The sequence below is a fragment of the Globicephala melas genome, chromosome 1 (genome assembly GCF_963455315.2).
Source record: "Globicephala melas chromosome 1, mGloMel1.2, whole genome shotgun sequence".
NCBI classification, from domain to species: domain Eukaryota; kingdom Metazoa; phylum Chordata; class Mammalia; order Artiodactyla; family Delphinidae; genus Globicephala; species Globicephala melas.
The window spans coordinates 92,113,445-92,132,129 of record NC_083314.1 but is presented as its reverse complement, the minus strand read 5'-3'; the positions used below and the strand labels follow the sequence as shown (position 1 = coordinate 92,132,129).

The window sequence follows — 18,685 nt, the reverse complement described above, 5'->3', positions numbered from 1 at the left end:
AAGCCCGCGTGCAGCAACGAAGACCCAACGCAGCCAAAAATAAATGAATAAATTAATTAATTTTAAAAAAGAAAAAAAGAAAGGAACTTCCACAGGCTGATAAAGGGCATCTATAAAAAAAACCTAGAGCTGATATCATATGAAATGGTGAAAAGCTGAATACTTTCCCCTAAGATCAGGAACAATGCAATGATGTCCACTGTCACCACTTCTATTCAACATCATACTGAAAGTCCTAGCCAGTGCAATAAGGCAAGGAAAATAAATAAAAGGCATACAGGTTATAAAGGTAGAAGTAAAACGTTCCCTATTTGCAGACAATGTAATTGTCTACATAGAAAATCCTAAGGAACCTACAAAAAACTCATGGAACTAAAATGTGAGTTTAGAAAGGTTACAGGATACAAGGTCAACAGAAAAAAATCGTATTTCTACATACTAACAATTGTCAAAAGGAAACTTAAATTTTAAATTATATAATTTATAATGGCTCCCCCCCAATTAAATTCCCGGGAATAAATCTACCAAAACATGTACATGATCTGTATGCTTAAAACTTCAAATGCTGATGAAAGAAATCAAAGACCTAAATTAATGGAGGGGCATGCCATGTTTATGGATTGGAAAATGCAACAGGGAAATGATGTCAGTTTTGCCTAAATTGATCTGTAGATTTAATGCAATTCTAATCAAAATCCCAGCAGAATTTTTTGAAGATATGGACAACCTGATTTTAAAATTTATTTTGAAAGGCAAAGGAGCTAGAATAGCTAAAACAATTTTGAAGAAGATGACTAAAGTTGGAGGAATTATATCACCCTATTTTAAGATTTACTTTAAAGCTACAGTTTCCAACACAGTGTGGTACTGGCAAAGGCATAGATACATAGATTAGACAGACAGTCCAGAAATAGACTCACACAAATATGGCCAACTGATTTTTTTACAAAAGTGCAAAAGCAATTAAATGGAGAATGAATAGTCTTTTCAAAAAATGTTGTTAGAACATTTGGACGTCTACATGCCAAGAAAGAGAGAGAGGAGAAGGAGGGAGGAAGGAAGGAAGGAAGAAATAAGGAACCTTGACCTAAATTTCATACCTTATACAAAATTAACTCAAAAATATCTAAATGGAAAGCATAAACTATAAACATTTAGGATAGAACATAGGAGAAAATACATGTGACCTAGGGTTAGGCAAAGAGTTCTCAGACATGATGCCAAAATCATGATCCATTTTTAAAAAAAGATGAATTAGACTTCACAAAAGTGTAAAATTTTGCTCTGCAAAAGACACTTAAAAGAACGAAAAGACAAACTATAGACTGGAGAAAATATTAGCAAATCACATATCCAACAAAGGACTTGCATTCAGAGTATATAAAGAATTCTCAGAACTCAATTGTAAGAAACAACCCAACTAAAAAATGGGCAAAGGACTTGAACAGACACTTCACCAAAGAACATACACAGATGGCAAATAAGCACATACACAACGTGCAACATCGTTAGCTATTGGTGATGCAAATTAAAATGGCAATAAGGTACCACCACGTACCTTTTAGAATGGCTAAAAAAATTCTGACAGTACCAAGGTCTGGAGAAGATGCAAAGCACCTGGAATACATTGTTGGTGAGAAAGCAAAACGATAAGCCCGCTCTGGAAAACAGTTTGGTAGTTTCATATAAAGTTAGACATATAATCTAGAAATCCTACTTCTTGGTATTTATCCTAGAAATAAAGACTTACTTCACTCAAAAACCTGTACAAAAAATGTTTTTTTTTAACAGCTCTACTCATAATAGTAAAAAAATAAAATGGAAATAACCCAAATGTATTTTGGCAGGTGAATAAACAGTGATGGATCATATTTTGTGATAGGATGGAATACTACACACACAGGCGTTCAATTTTATATGCCATTTTAATTTTGTTTTTAAGGAATAGATTTGAGACAAATGAGGAAGAGTGTTAAAATTTAACAAGGCTGGTTGGTGGGTGTGTGGATTTTGCTGTGTTATTCTGATTCTTTTCTGCTTGTGTTGTATTCTATATGCATATTGTTGTCGACATCGGTAATGAGCAGATTATTTCATATTTGTGTAGTGTGGGCATTTACATACCTCCCACCACTTAAGCCTCATGATCACTTTATGAAATAAGGACAGAAATTATTATCCCTATTCCCTAGAAAAGGAATCTGAAGTGGATTGGGGACTCAGTAGTTCCTTGTTTAGCCTAGATTTGCATGGAAGTCCACTGGAGAAGTTCCCTTCAAGCCCAGGTGACTTGACCCCAGTCACTCCCCCCACCCCAACCTTGGAAGGCACTTATTTAGTGGGGGAACGAATTGTATTAATAATAGCTAAATGTTCAAAAACCAGTCATCCTGAAGTACCAGAAGGGGCCTCCAGGAATGATTCCCAGGCGATGGATACACATTTACAAGTCAATTCTTAGGAGGTGAAGGCAGGTTCTTTGGCTACCTCCCACTGGCTCACTCAGTGACCTTGGGCAAATCACTTAACCTTTCACTACTTATATTTACACTCCGGTAAACCGAATGTGTAATATTCATCATTACTCATTCAGGCTCCTGCGGAACACATCTTGAAAATTAGGGACCGATTTACGGTGGATCATATGCAACAACGTCAACTTTTCAACACAAAGTACATCTTCTAAGCCAACCCCCCGCCCCCGCCATTCCTCAAAGAATATTTTCACTCTCATTTAAATGGCGAGGGCTATTTTAAAGGAGATTGAGTTTATACTTTTAAATGATCCATAACTTTTAAATCACTAACGTAAGAATGCTTTTGGTGTTAACAAATTAAAGCAACGCCTAACTAGACAGAACAATAAGTCAGTTACATTCTATTGCTCGTTTCGTCTGTACTGGCTCTTGAAGATTTTGGAAGCAAGCAGTTTGTTAACCGTAAGTTTTAGAACTTTATTTCAGCCCTGATAATGCCTTTATGAAAATCCTTTAGGTTCTGAGTATTATGGTGTGAAAGAAGAAAAAACGGCACAGAGCAGCTCCAAATCCAGGAAAATTGGTAAAGATAAACTAGGAGCCGATGATTGCCAGCGCTCCAGGCTGGTTCCCGACTTTGGCTACGGGTCGGGGCAGCTGTGATGTCTCGCTTGGGACTGGCCCTGGAGGCTCCTGGCAAGGAACCTGAGCCCCCTCGCGGCCGAACTGCCCGCAGAGGCCACAGGTCCCTTTAAGGCATCCTGCGGGCAGGGACCCGGGAGCTAAGGGGGCGGGAGGAGGGTTCTCAAGCGCACGCCACGTGACTCTATTGCCAAGTTCGTTCGCGAGTTTGACAGAAGTTTGAATTGGACTCGGGGGTTTTCTGCAGCCGGCGGGGTAGAGCGGCGGCCGCGGCCTCGGCGAGCGCGAGCAGCAGCGCCCCCGCGACCCACCCAGCCAGACTGGATCCCGGGCCGCCGACGGCCGCTCGCGCTTCGGTACAGCTCGCTTCCCCCGCCGCGGGTCAGCAGCCCCGAGCCCCACCGCGGTCCCCGCGGACCGCGCGCGCGCCCCAGCCCCGCCGCGCCAGCATGTCCTCGACGGAGAGCTCCAGTCGCACGGCGGACAAGTCGCCGCGCCAGCAGGTACTCCGTGCACGCCCCTAGGGCTCTCTCGCCGCCCCTTCTCCACCTGGGTGTCGGGCCGACCCTTATTCTGCCCTCTCTCCCGGGTGTGAGTGGGAGGAAGAGGGCCAGCGCTTTCCTGGGTCCCCCACCGCCCTGACCCCGAGCCCTGTCTCCGCAGGTGGACCGCCTGCTCGTGGGGCTGCGCTGGAGGCGGCTGGAGGAGCCGCTGGGCTTCATCAAAGTTCTCCAGTGGGTGAGTCGCTGCCCTAGACGAGGGCTATTTCGGGAGCCTGGGCTGTGACGCTGACCCGAGCAATGTGGCCGAAGTGGGGGGCGGGGAGGTGCTGAGGCCGGTCCCGAAGGAAGGGTGGGGGGCGGTGACAGGTGGGCGGGGGAGGGGCGGGCTGGGGCTGCTTCTCCAGCACTTGGTGGCAGGAGGGTGAGGAACGAAGCACGCGGAGCCCCGGATTCGGTCCTTCTATGTGCAAGGAGTCTTTGCCCAGGGCGCTCACATTTCACCCGGGCGAGAGGACCCGGGTGTAACCTTTCCAGAACTCTGATCCTGCACATACCACTCCTCGGTGTCGGGAGGGGCGAAGAGGACAAGTGGGAATGAGGAGAGCTGCAGAGGGCAGAGGACGGAAGGAGGCAGGCGATGGAAACCATCCTGTCTCCAAACCCACCAGGACCTGACTGATCCTGGAGGTGGATTCATGGGACAGGGTCCTGGCTGGCAGCTGTTCTGTTGAGGTCACTAGAGTAATCTGTGTTCCTGTAACTGCGGGAGGGAGTGGATGAATGAATGAATGGAGTTCATGGCTCTAGGATTACATAAAAGAAAAAATAGTAAGACAGAATAAAAATCAGCCAAAATGTGGCTTGTAGAATAAGATAGAATATTGAGCTAGAAGGCTGGGGCCCTGGGTTCTAGACCTGGACCTGCCTTTTCTACTTACTTGACCCTGGACAATTCTCTTCTTTGGACTTCAGTTTCCATATTAATCAAATGTTCAGACCATCCCTAGGGTCCCTTTCTGCTCTAAATGGGTTGGCATGCTAGAACATTGCCCTTGGGTTAGACTTATCCTGTGACCTTGAAGAAATCATTTGCCCAGGGCCTCAGTTTCCCCTGCAGTGCTATAGGGGAAATACCATCTTCTCCTGCCTCACTGGTACTTTGAGACATTAGCATGTTCTCTGTCCTTCGTGGTGCCCAAGGCCTCCTGGGTATAAATTAGGAATGTGGACAGGTGCAGTCGCTCTTTCAAATCATAAAGACTTTTCGAGAGCAGTTATTGCACTGTCACAGAAGAGATTTAAGTTAGACAATCCACACACCAAATGGTGTGTGAAAAACTTAATTAATGTGCTTTCAGCACAGAATTCAGCTAGGGAATAAGTTACCATTAATACTGAGGAGGATTGAGTTCTAAGGGGCTTTTAACTCATTGGAGACAGGAGTTAGCACTGTGTCGCTGATTCTTAAATCATCCTTTGGACGAGAATCATCAGATCTGGAATTCGGGGGCAATAGTGCATTTGGGGTTACCTCTGGATATCTGAGACCCTGACTGGGGCTACAGGCCAGCATGCGGAGCTCCCAAGTGCAAACTCTGGGACCTGTTGGGGACTTTCCACTCTCTCTACTGCCTCAAGAGCGGTTGGAACTACTGCTGACTGAGCTCTTTCACCTCCCCCCCACTTCCGTGCCATGAGCCACCACTTGAGTACTTGAGGGGGCCGTAGAAGAATGATATTAAGACTCTGTGTGTCTACCATCCAGAAGTAGGGATCCATTATGAGTGGTCCAGAGGAGCAGAACCAGAAATGTAAGGTACGATTTTATCATTAAACTAGACAAATGGATCTAAGGGAAATTTGAGAAAGGCTGTCAAGGGATGAGGGAAACAATGAGGTTGTTAGACCATGGAATCATCCTCCATGGGAGGGATTCTGAAAAGCTTCCTTCTTTAACCTTTCTACCCTTTTCCCAACCCTCCCCCAACCAATACCCACAACATTTCTATAAGGCTGCACAAAGCAATGCCTAGTCTCCTCCCACAGTCAGTTCTGATCCCTAAGAATTAAGACCTGTTTGACTTTTTTTTTTTTTTTTTTTGTGGTACGCGGGCCTCTCACTGTTATGACCTCTCCCGTTGCGGAGCACAGGCTCTGGACGCGCAGGCTCAGCGGCCATGGCTCACAGGCCCAGCCGCTCTGCGGCACGTGGGATATTCCCGGACCGGGGCACGAACCCGTGTCTCCTGCATCGGCAGGCGGACTCTCAACCACTGCGCCACCAGGGAAGCCCCCTGTTTGACTTGTTAAGATCCTCAGCTTCTTAGAGAGGAAGTTATGCCTTTCTCTCGTAATACTCAATCCAAGAGTCCAGGGCTAGGCTCTGCACTCAGCCTTCATTCGAAGGGTAGCATCATAAAGAGACATGATTTGCTTTTACTGCCATCCTGGTAGCCTGAATTCAGAGTGAGTTTCACTTGCTCTGAGTCTCTGCAGGTGAACACAGGAACCAGCACCAGGAACCAGCACCAAAATGACAGTGAAAATGTCGTCTGGGACTTTTTGCATATTTCCTGCTTGGAGGGATCAAATACTCCGGTCTGGAAAAGGGGGGAAAAAACCACAGACGAACCTGCAGTTATTGTAATGATAATTGAAAACTTTGTTGTCGCTATTACAAAAAGCAAAGGTTTTACTGGAATCCTGGTGAAATAAAAGTAATGTTATTCTTTTATTAGTGAGGAGCTTAGCTTGGGGTATCTCCTTAAAATTTAAAGATTAACTAATCTCACCTCAATTGCAGTTCTGGGGTCTCACTAAGTCTACACTAAGCTAGGAAAATAACATAGGCATATACCAATTATTGGAGAACTAGTTTTTCTCTGCTTTCTAGCTATGGAACCTAGGGTAAGTGATGAAATCTTCATGGGTCTCAGTTTCTTATCTGTAGATGAGGGTAAGATCTATCTCATGAGCTCACTGGGAGGATTACAGGAGCTAATATCTGTAAAGCATTGGAGCATTCAGGAAGACCATGGTGAGCCTGGCAGTCCAGGAGGTATTCAGCAAGTGTTTGTTCCCAAACCTCTCCTTCTCCCTAACTTTCCCCCTTATGCAGACTGTCAGCTAGACTTGTCCTTTGGTGAGATTATTCAGATGTCACTGCCAAATCCTCACTTTGAGGGTAAGGTACGAATCTCCTGGATTACTCAGTTACTGTATCGATAATGTCACGTTACCTTTAACTTGTGCCCTTGATCAGTAGTTCACCTTTGAGGTGCCAAGGTCACTTATTTGGCCCTGGGGTCTCTGTAATGAAAATAAGGTATTTCTGTAAATGTGGGGAGTTCGAAAGTACACCATCAGAGTCCATAAAAACCAGTGAGATGATTGTGGGAATGATTGTGGGGATGATTGTGGGAATAGGATTTGGGGAGAACTTGTCTTTCTTGTGCCCTGCACTAAGTGGAAATGTTAGTGTTCTCAGGACTGACAAAGGATTATCACCAAAAAGCAAGTCAGCACCAAAGTGGAGCCTCATCCTTAAAGTAGCAAGGTTATTCTGACATCTTTCCAAAAGAGATGCAGAGGGCTTCCCTGGTGGCGCAGTGGTTAAGAATCCGCCTGCCAATGCAGGGGACACGGGTTCGAGCCCTGGTCCAGGAAGATCCCACATGCCGTGGAGCAACTAAGCCCGTGCGCCACAACTACTGAGCCTTCTCTCTAGAGCCCATGTACCACAACTGCTGAAGCCTGCGTGCCTAGAGCCTGTGCTCCACAACAAGAGAAGCCACTACAATGAGAAGCCCGTGCACCGCAACAAAGAGTAGTCCTGCAACTAGAGAAAGCCCGGGCACAGCAACAAAGACCCAATGCAGCCAAAAATAAAATAAATAAATTTATTTAAAAAAAAGAGAGAGATGCAGAGGGAGGAGGGGAAGGGGGAAGAGGAAGAGGAGGAGGAGGAAGAGGGGTAGGAGGGTGGCAGTGTATGACCACTGCTGTTGCCAGCAATGCAGGTCCATGAGGAGGAAGGCTGGTTGGTACCAGAGCTCTGGAGTTGCCCCTTGTCTTAGGGTCTCCATGTCTTTGTGGCTCCTGTTCTTTATGACCAGCTTGTTTGGCTCAGAGCCTTGTGCTTGGTGACAGGGGTGGTTTCTGTTCTTCCCCACTCTTCCCTGTGGCTCAGTCACCTGGCACAGTTAAGGAAGAAAGTATATCTGATACAGAAAGGTAGAGGAGGCTGGGAAAGCGTGTCTTTCTCTGCTCCTGCATCCCAGGTGCAGAGCTACTTCCTCTCTCTTTGCAATCCTCCCTGCACACGGTAGAGATCTTTTTCAGCCTTTATAACTCTGTGATGCAGGGTTCTGTTTTGGTTTTTATTTGAGCATGACTCTCTCCTTTCTGGATGCAAACTCTTGAGAGCAGGCACCAGGTCTTATTCAACTTAGATTCTGCAGCACCTGGCACAAAGTAGATGCTCGATAACTCTTTGTTGATTAATGAATGGGTGATGTAGAAAGAGCACAGAACCGGGAATCAGGAGTTGTGAATTCTAAGCCTGGCTCTCACATTGGCTAAATGTGACCTTGGGGAAGTCACTTAATCTTTTGGGACTTCAGTTTCCACCTCTATGAAATGAGACTATTGTGCTTGATAATCTCTGAGATCCTTTTTGCTCTGTGAACCTGTGAGATTTTGCTGAGATTCCTCCATCCGTTCACTTGCATAGCCAACTGTCATCTGACACCATCTGACTGTGTTATGTTCAAATTTAATCATATATTCTGGTTAACAAAGTTATATAAGGTGTTTAGAGGCTCCTGACTTTCAAAGAATCAGAATAGAAGAGAATACAGTTAATACTAAAGTTACTATGGGTATATTTTGCCCAGAGAGGAATCGTAAAGGAGGGTTCAGGATTTTCAGAACCTCAAGGTTGTCATCTGGCCATAGCAGAACTTCCCGCAATGATGGAAAAGCTCTATAATCTGTGTTGTCCAGTATGGAACCTGCTAGTCACATGTGCCTAGGGAGCACTTGAAATGTGGCCAGTGTGTCTGAGCAACTGAATTTTAAGTGTTATTTAATTTTAATGAATTTAAATGTAAATAGCCACACTTGGCTAGTGGCTACCATTGTGGATAGTGCAGCTCTATAGTAGGCGCTCCATGAAGACAGAGGTTTTTTTTCTCTTTTGTTCACTAATAAATCATATCGCCTAGAACAATGCCTGGTACATAGTAGATGCTCAGTAAATGACATCTTTCTGTAAATGGTCAGGAGTGCCAGTCAAGAGAGTGCTAGTAAAAAGCAGGCTCCATAACTAACTGTTCATTGCCCCAAGTTAGGAGTACCTACTTTTGGGGGGAACCTATTACAGAGTCATTCACTGGCTAACTGCCAACAGTAAACATATATCCAACTGTCTGCCCTTCCCAGAATGTAACGCCTTAATTGTGTCCAGTTCTGGGCACCAGAAGATAAGAGGAACAAAGAAACTTCCAAGAGGAATCAGAGAACTGACAAGAAACAGAGCTGACAAGATTGGAGAATTCTTACGAGGACGAGCTAGAGAAGTTCCACTGTTATGCCAGGGAGGCAAATTGGAGTATGTAAAGGATAATGATGCAGAGGCTTTGAGTAACTTCTCTCCAGGCCTGTCAAGAAGATGAGCAAACAGGGCTCTATTGCAGCCTCTGTAATGTAAGTCAGATCAGGAGGTTAAGCAGGCATTGGAGAGAGGTTATACTGTCTCCTTTCCTGGACGATTTTTAAGATGGAGACAATTGTCATTTGTTTGAACTAAACCTCCTAGAAACAGAGAGGTACCCATTATGACCTTTAGAGAGGGGTCAGTGGCTCCAGCATGAAGAAGATCTGCCAGGCCAGGCGACGCAAGGTGGGGCAGTGGCACCGGACACCACCCAGGGACAGAGCGCAGCTGCTGGCAAGCCCAGCCAAGGGCACACTGAAAGCGTTACCCTCGGAGAGTGAGAGAATCATAGAGTTGGAAAAGGCCTTTGGATTACCTGCTCCAAACTCCTCATTTTACAGAGGAGGAAACTGAGACTCAGAGAGCAGAATGACTTATTAGAGGTCACCCTGCCAGTTAGTGACAGGGCCAGGACCAGGACCTGGATTTCCAGACTCCTGATCCAGGGCTCTTCACTCCACAATACTATCAAGCATTAGCAAAATAATGTGAACACAACTCTATTCTATAAACACTGGATGCAGGACTGGGATGTGAATTAGCTGTCTTCTAGGTGCTTAATATCCAAGATACCAAATCGCAAAGAAACGTACAAAAAGTGAACAATTAACAGAATAAGCTCACTGCTTAATACAAATGATTATATCGTGCACAAGCCAATGGTAAGTGCACAGGAAATGAGCCCTGAACAGATAATGTGGGAGGATCAGAGACTCCAATTTCTCACCTCCTTCTAACCAAAGTGTGTATCCTCAGAAAGAAATTAGAAAATCATAGGATGAGGGAATTTCATGTCATTCAAGGCAGGAGGTTTAGTAAAATGTGATGAAAGGTGAAGAGGAAAACAATTCATGTGATCTGAAACACCTCTGGTTCTTAACACTGAGAAATGGCAGCAGCAACGGATTATAAAGGGAAACACCACTGGGGAAAAAGCAGAGGCTGATAAGGCAAGTTGAGGATACTTTTCTCTGGGCTTGAGCCAGGACTGCCATCATCAACCCAGCCAGCACAGCTGCCAAAGGAAAGGTGCCTTTGGGGGAGAGGAGTTAGCTGGCAGTACACAGCAGCCGGGCCCCTGCCCCCTTGGCCCCTCGGAAGGCTTGGCAGAGGTTGTCCCCTCTAGCTATACCTCCACTGAGGCAGGAAGCCATTGGAAGTTAGCAAGAAGGTAATGGCAAGATTCATTGATGGCTTCAAAGGAGAAATGGAAAGAATTCCATGCACTCCTGATCTAGATTGGTGCAGGGAAATCTATTTCTAGGGTGCCTCTCCCTTGGGGAGGAAATTCAAGTCCAACTTTGAGATAGAAGTTTCCAAAGCCTAAATTGTTTTGTGTTAGTCATCATCTTAAGGAGGCTACCTGTGGTCTCCAGTGTCACATCCGATGGGAAGACCTGGAAACTGCCCATTTCTCCCTCTTCATCTCCCTCCCAGGTACCAGTCAAAGTCAACCTTATTCATTTGGCTATTTGGTCCAGCACGCTGTGCAGTGAACACAGCACCCTGAGGCTGGGAGACCAAAGGAAGCCATGGGTCCCCGGCCCGGAGGGACTTGATCAAAGGGACTCCTGGCCCTCCCCCCGCCCCCATATCTGCACCGGCTGAGAGTCAGAGGGTGGTTCTGAAGTGATAGACCTTGGCCAGCTGAGACCTTCTGACTCTCAGAGGGGCTTCACTCTCCCTCAGCTCTTTGCTATTTTCGCCTTCGGGTCCTGCGGCTCCTACAGTGGGGAAACAGGAGCAACGGTTCGCTGCAACAACGAAGCCAAGGACGTGAGCACCATCCTTGTTTCGTTCGGCTATCCCTTCAGGTGAGCAGGAGTTGATGCTGACCCCGCATAGCCTCTCTCATTGGATTGGCAGGACCTGCATGGTCTCTTTCTCCTCCAGAAACCTAAAGACCTTTTGTTGGGTGCCACTCCAGTTTCAGATAGAATACAAGGCTCAGGTCCTTCCTGCCCTTTAGGAATTTCAGACACACTGGCCAGAGAAAAATATAAGGGAAACTCAGATAGATCCCTGTTATAATAATGTTGCAGTCCATGGATAACCAATAGCAGGTAACAACAGCTCTTACAGAAAGAACCTATGCAGTGTGGGGTGGAGGCTTCTCGACCCTCAGCAGCCTCCTCCCTGCCTTGAAGGTAAGGAAGCTTGTCAGTACTCAGATCCTGAAGAGCTGATGGGGGATGCTCACCAGTACCACCAGAATACAAGGGGGTATACCTTGGCCGGGAGGTAGAAGACAGTACTCTTTCCTGAGTGTTTGGGAGCTTAGAGAAGGGAGAGCCCAAATGTTCAGAGGGGAATGGGGACAGCGCTCAGCTTTCCAGAAATTTCTAGTAGCAGCAGCTAAGTTAGATTAGCTGTCTCTTGTTCATAATAGGGTATTTGTTTTTCTCTCTTGATTTTGTCCAGTGTGGTCTCATTGGGGGACCTAAATAAAGCCTGAGAATGGGTGATTCCAATCTTAACTTGGCCACTGTGGACCTGTGCTTTCCGAGGGACAGAATGAAGCTGATTTCCCTGGTGGTTTGGCTACCAGAAATAGATGAACTATATATACTGTGGTTACAATCTAAAGGGTCGTGGAGATACGTGGAAATACAGGGTCACCGTATCTGGGCAGGGTGGATGAGTGTGGGGTGGTGGCTGAGAGGGAGGTAGAGTTTGACCAGAATTCCAGGAAAATTCCTGTTCTGACTGCAAGGTTCCCTCCAGAAACTTTGCTCCCTACCTGCCCCTTTCTTGGTTCTGTAAGAGTCCTTGGGTGAGAACTAGTGCAGGACTGCTCCTGGGGCAGGGGAAGCCCACTGCCTCCACAGGGGGAGGATCGCCCTGAGCTCAGGGTGGGCTTCGTGCCACCTGCAGGTTGAACCGGGTCCAGTATGAGATGCCCCTCTGCGACGATGAATCCACCTCCAAGACCATGCATCTCATGGGGGACTTCTCTGCCCCCGCCGAGTTCTTCGTGACCCTGGGCATCTTTTCCTTCTTCTACACCATAGCTGCACTCGTCCTCTACCTGCGTTTCCACAACATCTACACGGAGAACAGGCGCTTCCCCCTGGTGGTGAGTGGGCACAGCCAGGAGGGATGGGGTGGAGGCACTGAGGAGACATACGTTTCCGGGCTGAGGACAAACATGGTGGCTTTCCTGGGTCCCTGACACTCGGATGTGAACCTCCTCAATTTCCCTGCCAGCTCTTTGCTGCTGGTCCCTTCGGGTGCTGGGGCTGCCACAGGTCCTTGGGCCAGTGGAAGGCCCATGTCCCAGGACTCTGCGTCTACCAGCCTCCCATCGCTTGCTCTACTCAAAGTAGGCACAGTAGCTTCAAGAAGCAGGCGCTGAAGTCTGATTGCTTGGGTTCAAATCCCAGCACTGTCCCTTACTAGCTGTGTGCTCTTGACAATTTCCTTAACCTCTCTCTCAGTTTCCTCAACTATAAAATGGGAATAAAATAATAACTATCTAATAGTGTTTTGGAAAGATAAAGTGAACGTGCATGTAAAATACCTGGTGTATAGTTAGCCTCCATAAGTGCTAGCTATTATCAATATTATTTCCCCTTTACTTTCTCCCTATCCCAGGCATGCAAGGTGGAAAGGGTGCCTTAGGGGACCCCTTTTATCTCCTGCAGTCTGCCCTCACTCTGCCACCACTTGTAACTGAGCAGTGGTGATCAAAGGAAAGGCTGGGCGTGGGGAGAGTGTCAAGTTTAGGCCACGTGGGTTTAGGGATGACACTGACCAACAGATGCCTGGGCACATTGTTACCTGACCTCAGTTCTGAGGGCATGGGCAGGGGTAGCCCTGGCTGGCGGGATTCTCTTGGTGGCAGATTCCCTAGGATGATCTGAGTTCCCTGAAACTCTAGGTGTTTGGTAGGATAGGAAGAAGCAGCTGTCCTGGGACCCCAATATCCCAGTGCCTTATGGCAAGACGAAAAGAAGTACAGAATCATGGGGGCCTTTCTGATTGTATTTCCTGTCCCTCTGCTCCTCCCAGGACTTCTGTGTGACTGTCTCCTTCACCTTTTTCTGGCTGGTAGCTGCAGCTGCCTGGGGCAAGGGCCTGACTGACGTCAAGGGGGCCACACGACCATCCAGCCTGACAGCAGCCATGTCTGTGTGCCATGGAGAGGAGGCGGTGTGCAGTGCCGGGGCCACGCCCTCCATGGGACTGGCCAACATCTCCGTGGTGAGACCTGTGGCCACTGAAGGGGTCTGGGGAAGGCAGCACACTCCCAGCTGCCCAGGCCTGTCACAGCAGGGTCTGAGAGGGACAGAGAGGGTGTCTTCACAGCTGCCCTCCCCGGCACTGGCAGCCAGTGCTTCCGCTGCACCTAATGCTGGCTGCTGGCCCCTGGCTGACCCTGAGGGACATTTGGGCAGGGGGAACCCAAGAGCCACTCAGCCTCCTGTGCCTTCCTCCTTCCGCCCTCTGCCTCCCATTTCCCTCTCTTCTCCCCACCTCCAGGCGTGCTCTTTGTGACTGCCTCTCCCTCCTCCTGCCTCTTTACAGTCTGTGTGAATGTACACACATGAGCAGGTGGAGGGGGAGCCTAGGGCTGTGACGGGGCTCAAAGCGGGGGAGGGGGGGCAGACCCAGAGTGGGTGAGAAGGGGCTTATTGTCACTCAGGCCTCCAGGCTGGAAAAGGTCTTTGGGCAGTGGTGGGTCTAGCTGGTATGCATGTATTTGGCCACCCCAGCTGTTAGAACATTGAAACATCTCCATATTAGTTGGTAAGTAGCTGAGCTTTGCAAATGCCCTCCTGTCAGCCCAGCCGCCTCAGCCCTGCCCTGAAAATGGCCTGAACCTTCCCCGGGCCCAGCAACTGAAAGGTTTAATGGCTGGCACACCAGGGAGCCTTCTAGACCTTGCTGGAACCCTGCTGATAGGTGTTAGCCCCACAGCCTTTTACTGTAAAAATGTTCACACATTCGGCAAAGTTGAAAGACTTTTACAATGAACAGCCACGCACTCATCAGCTAGACTGTACTATTAACATTTTACTAGACTTGCTTTGTCCTGTATCTATCTGCCTCTCTTCATCTATTGATCCATCTTATTTTTAATGCATTTCAAAGTTTATTGCAGACATCAGTACACTTCCCCCTAAATACTCCCTGCTGATAGGTTTTTAAATATTTTGAATAAATATTTGGATAGAGCTGGCTGGGTCGCTACCCTAGGGAAGGAGCACCTTGGACAGCTCTGGCCCCACCCACCCTGACAAGGCCTTCGGAAAACGGCCTGCGGACGCTGTGGGAAGTGCCACTAGAGCCCTTGCTCCTTGCTGTGCTTTGCACGGTGCTCCACTCCAGGAGCCAGGTTCTCCTAGCGACCAAGCCACAACTTGGGTGCATGCTGTGGACAGAGTTAGACACTTTCACCAGAGAATCCCTTAGTGGGTGGTGGCCTTAAACCCTGACTCTACATCCAGTTCTCTTTTAGTCTTTCTAGCCCTCTGCACCTCCCCCTCCCCCCAACACACAGGTACTCCCCCTCCCTGTTCCCAGGATGCCCTCCTATTCTCATAAGCCACCCTACCCCTGATGTCTTTGCAGCTCTTTGGCTTTATCAGCTTCTTCCTGTGGGCCGGGAACTGTTGGTTTGTGTTCAAGGAGACCCCGTGGCACGGGCAGGGCCAGGACCAGGGCCAGGGCGCCGGCCAGGAGAGCGCAGCTGAGCAGGGAGCAGTGGAGAAGCAGTAAGCGGCCCCCACCCGGCTACTCCCGAACAGGACAGCGCCTCTTCAACCGCCTCTGGCTTCCAGGACCTCCTCTTCTTCCTCCCCCAACTCCCCTCCCCCATTATTCTGGGCTCTGAGCTTTGAGACATCTTCACTGGATGGGCAGGCATCAGCTGTCGGAAACCTGGGCAGCCCTCCCAGTGGCTTCCTATCCCTCCTCTTGCTGGAGCCCCGGATGGCAGGAGCTCAGTGCTTCTTATCTACTGCCTGGACCCAGGCATCTTACTTGGGGTCTTACGTGTACCCTCACAGCCTTTGAGAACCAGCCTCTGCTACAGGCAAACGTTGGGGTCAGGAGACCTGAGACTGGTTCCTAGCTGCCACTTCTATCAGTCTGTCCAGCGTCAATAAAAGTGGGGGGAGGGGAAATTGGCTGGCAGCCTTCTCCCTGCCCCCTTGCATGGAGGGGCCACCAGTGGTTTAGTGACCCCTCTTCAATGGCTGTCACCAGGGCCCCGTGTCTGCGCTGACCTCCAATCCGCCTGAGCTCAATATGCTCCCCACCCTCTCCTCTGCCTCCTCGGGCCTCTGTTTGCCCACAGAGCCCATCACGTGGGAACCCAGGAGGCGGACTAGCCTAGAAAACAACCTTTCAGAGGGTCCCAAGTAGGCTGAGACTTGGTGGGGAGCAGATAAATTGCAACTGAGTTGCAACTTAAACAGAAGCCAGAAAACTTGCTGGGGAATCAGTTTTTTTTAAATTCCCTTAGTCCTTCCACCCCTCCAGGCTGGGGCACTTCCACCAACACTCTAAACTCATACTTGCCCTAGAAACTCCTTACCTTCCTCCCTGTCCTCCTACTTGGGCTTGGTCTCACACTTGGGACACAAGATGAGGGGTCTAGGAGCATCTCCATTTCAGCCCTCCCCGCCTCCCACCTCTCTGTTCCTCTCCCTTCCCCAGCCTCTTGGGTCTGAGGCATTCAAGATCCTTTTCAAAGTCTGTCCAGGCCTTCCTTTCATTCCTGTAGGGCCAGATAGGGGCTCTGAAAGGGTAATAAAGGACCATCATGAGTCTAAGTTGCCCCAGAGCCCCAGGACATGGATGGATGGGCCCATTTCTTCCTCACTCTCTGCTCGTTTTTTTCCCCGCCCTGCTCCTTCTCTGGCCCGTTTCATACTTCCCCTTCTCACCTTTACGAAAGAACATGCCCCCTCCCTTTGCCCGCCATTCCTCCCCTGCTTCCGCATCTGTTCCAAGCTCTGTCCCCCTACACACCCACCCCAGTCCAGGGCAGGCTGATGCTCTTGGTGCTTCTTCACTTCGGGACCCAGTTCCATATTTGTCTTTGGTGTGTTTCCCCTTCCTGACACCTCCTCAGTCCCTCTGCAGACCCCAGGGCCCAAGAGTCAGTGCTGACTGGATAAGGGCCATCTGTCTCCCATCCAGCTCAAAACATTTCAGTCTGCCCTGGCCATAGGGCTGCCCAGGGAAGAAGGAAGAAGGCAGAATCCAGCCATTTTCCAATCCAGTGCCAATTAGCCCAGATGTCATCCCAAAGGTAAATGTGCCCTGTGCCAGTCTCTCCTCAGGACTGAGTCAACCCCTCCAACCTCCTCACCTTCCTCAGCACCCTCCATTGTAATGTGTGCATTACTGGGGTACCTAGGCGGCAGGACCTTTGACTTCGGGCCAATCATTTCTTCTTTGGGTCAGTTTCCCCACTTGACAGGGGAGTGTGAGGTTTACATCTTCAAATGCTCCAGAGTCCTTCAGTGAAAAATTAGGTGTTTTGTTTTGTTTTTTAGATTTGGGGGAAGGCATTTGAGGAGGGAAGGTAGGAGATGGGGATAAGGGTGTTTCTAAGTCTGAACCTCTCTGTCCTGAGCTGTCCCCATGATTACTCAAGGACAAGGGGAGACAGTTTTGCCCACAGCTATAGAGACACAGAGAACAAAGGGATGACCTTCAGTTTTCTTCAAGCTGGCCCCTGTGAGGGTCTGTGAGCAGCTTCTACTGGAACTCTGTTTGGATTCTGTGTACGTATTTGTAATTTATCTGAAATGTGATGGATAAAGTGTTCTCATTTGGGGGCCTAAGTTACTAATTGGCCCTTCAGCTAGGGAAAGGGGCTGGGTGGGTATGCACTCCTGCCAAGGACTCCTAGCCCAGAACTCTCCCTAGAGCAGAGAAGGCTCTTTCTCCTCTTCAAGAGGCTGGCTTGTTCTCAGCCTGAAGAGCCTTGATTTAGGCTATGGCCTCTCTCTCCATAGCCACCCTAAGAGGAAAGGCTACTTCACCTCATTACCTTCAGAGGGCTGGGCTGGGTCAAATGCTGAGTGCGCGTCTGTCCTCATAGGACTCATGTCCCCTCCAACTAGGGCTGGCATCGCCACTTTGCCTAGTGGGTCCTGAGATAGAAGGTGCTGGTTTCTCCAGTTGCCACAGGAGGCCAACAGGCAGGGCACTTGCCCTTTGCCCTAGTAAACTCTGACCCTGCCAAGGTGCCCACCTAGGACCTTTCCTGAACATGAGTTCCCTCCACTATCATGGTCATAGGTATCCTTCTTCTGGGATTGAAGATCAGGGGTGGGGGGAGAATGTTGCATGTTGTTTTCTGGTGCTTGTTATTATACATTTGAATAAACAGTGCTTCAAGCATTTGCCATGAAGGAGCCAAGAATGTAGCCCTTCTGGGGACCTTTTTCCTCCTCCTCCCCTTGCTTTAAGTTCTTGGACAAATATCAGCACTTCCGCCAAAACATCATTCCGCTCCTCTCCACTCTGCACTCCCAGCGATAGAGTCTGCAGGCTGAGGAGCTGTTCCTGGCGGACCCCAGTCTGGCAACATCTCCTCTTCTGGTGGCACCAATTAGTCCAAAGTAACTGAGACTCATTAGTAAATTTAGAGCAAACTCAGAAGGCGAGAGATATTGGCTTCCACAATGCTGTTTCCACTTACTCTCCTACCATCTGTGACCTAGACAGGCTTCCTGTCAGGAGTTGAGGGCCACGTGCTTTGCCCTTTTAACTATAAAGGTTCTTGCTGAACAGACTTGCACCTCTATGCCCCTTCTGACAAACAGTCACAGGCTACATTTACATTCCCTAGAAAAATACACTTGGGCACAATATTACGTTCAATGTCACCAGTTTCCCACTCCCCTTAGGAATCATCCATGGTTCTCAGGTTAAGAATCTCTACCCTCAGAGATTATCCTTGAAGTACTTAAACCTTCCCTGGGTGAAAATGAGACAGTCTGAGGTCTTGAAGTCACAGACCTTGACTTATTTGCCTCCAGTTTGGTTTCCCCTTAGATGAAAGAATGAATATATGTGGTGAGGTGTAAGGGGTTGAGGAGGGAAAAGAGAATTAGTATCTCTTTTCTGATGTGATGGGGTGGGGGGCAGGCTTTTGTCTCTTGATTATGTGAGGGTGGGAAGGAATGTTATCAGCTGAGAAAAGAGAAAGAGGTGGATGATTAAGGTGTTTTCCAGGCCTTAGCAAGGAAAATGACAGATCTGATGAGAAATCTCCTTGTGCCCAGGCTCTGGTAGCAGCCCCGCCAGCAGAGAAAATATTCGTTAGAAAAAGAAGCCAAAGGGATGGATGGAGTCAGGGTCCAGCCAGGGTTTGGGAAGAGGCG

At 48.5% G+C, this 18,685-nt stretch overlaps 1 protein-coding gene across 1 annotated transcript; it reads left to right on the top strand.

Annotated features, from left to right (window-relative positions):
- The first annotated feature begins 3,341 nt into the window (after positions 1-3,341).
- SYPL2 (synaptophysin like 2) lies at positions 3,342-17,658 on the top strand. Its single transcript, XM_030868930.2, has 6 exons — positions 3,342-3,622; positions 3,783-3,857; positions 11,028-11,152; positions 12,213-12,414; positions 13,350-13,541; positions 14,913-17,658. Exons 1-6 carry the CDS (start codon positions 3,569-3,571, stop codon positions 15,057-15,059), a joined length of 795 nt encoding a protein of 264 aa, XP_030724790.1. The 5' UTR covers positions 3,342-3,568; the 3' UTR covers positions 15,060-17,658.
- The last annotated feature ends 1,027 nt before the right edge of the window (positions 17,659-18,685 follow it).

Coding starts and splice junctions, on each gene's coding strand:
- SYPL2 (XM_030868930.2), top strand. CDS start 3,569: ATGTCCTCGACGGAGAGCTCCAGTCGCACGGCGGACAAGTCGCCGCGC. Junction 11,153..12,212: donor TCGTTCGGCTATCCCTTCAG/GTGAGCAGGAGT, acceptor TGCCACCTGCAG/GTTGAACCGGGTCCAGTATG. Junction 12,415..13,349: donor ACAGGCGCTTCCCCCTGGTG/GTGAGTGGGCAC, acceptor TGCTCCTCCCAG/GACTTCTGTGTGACTGTCTC.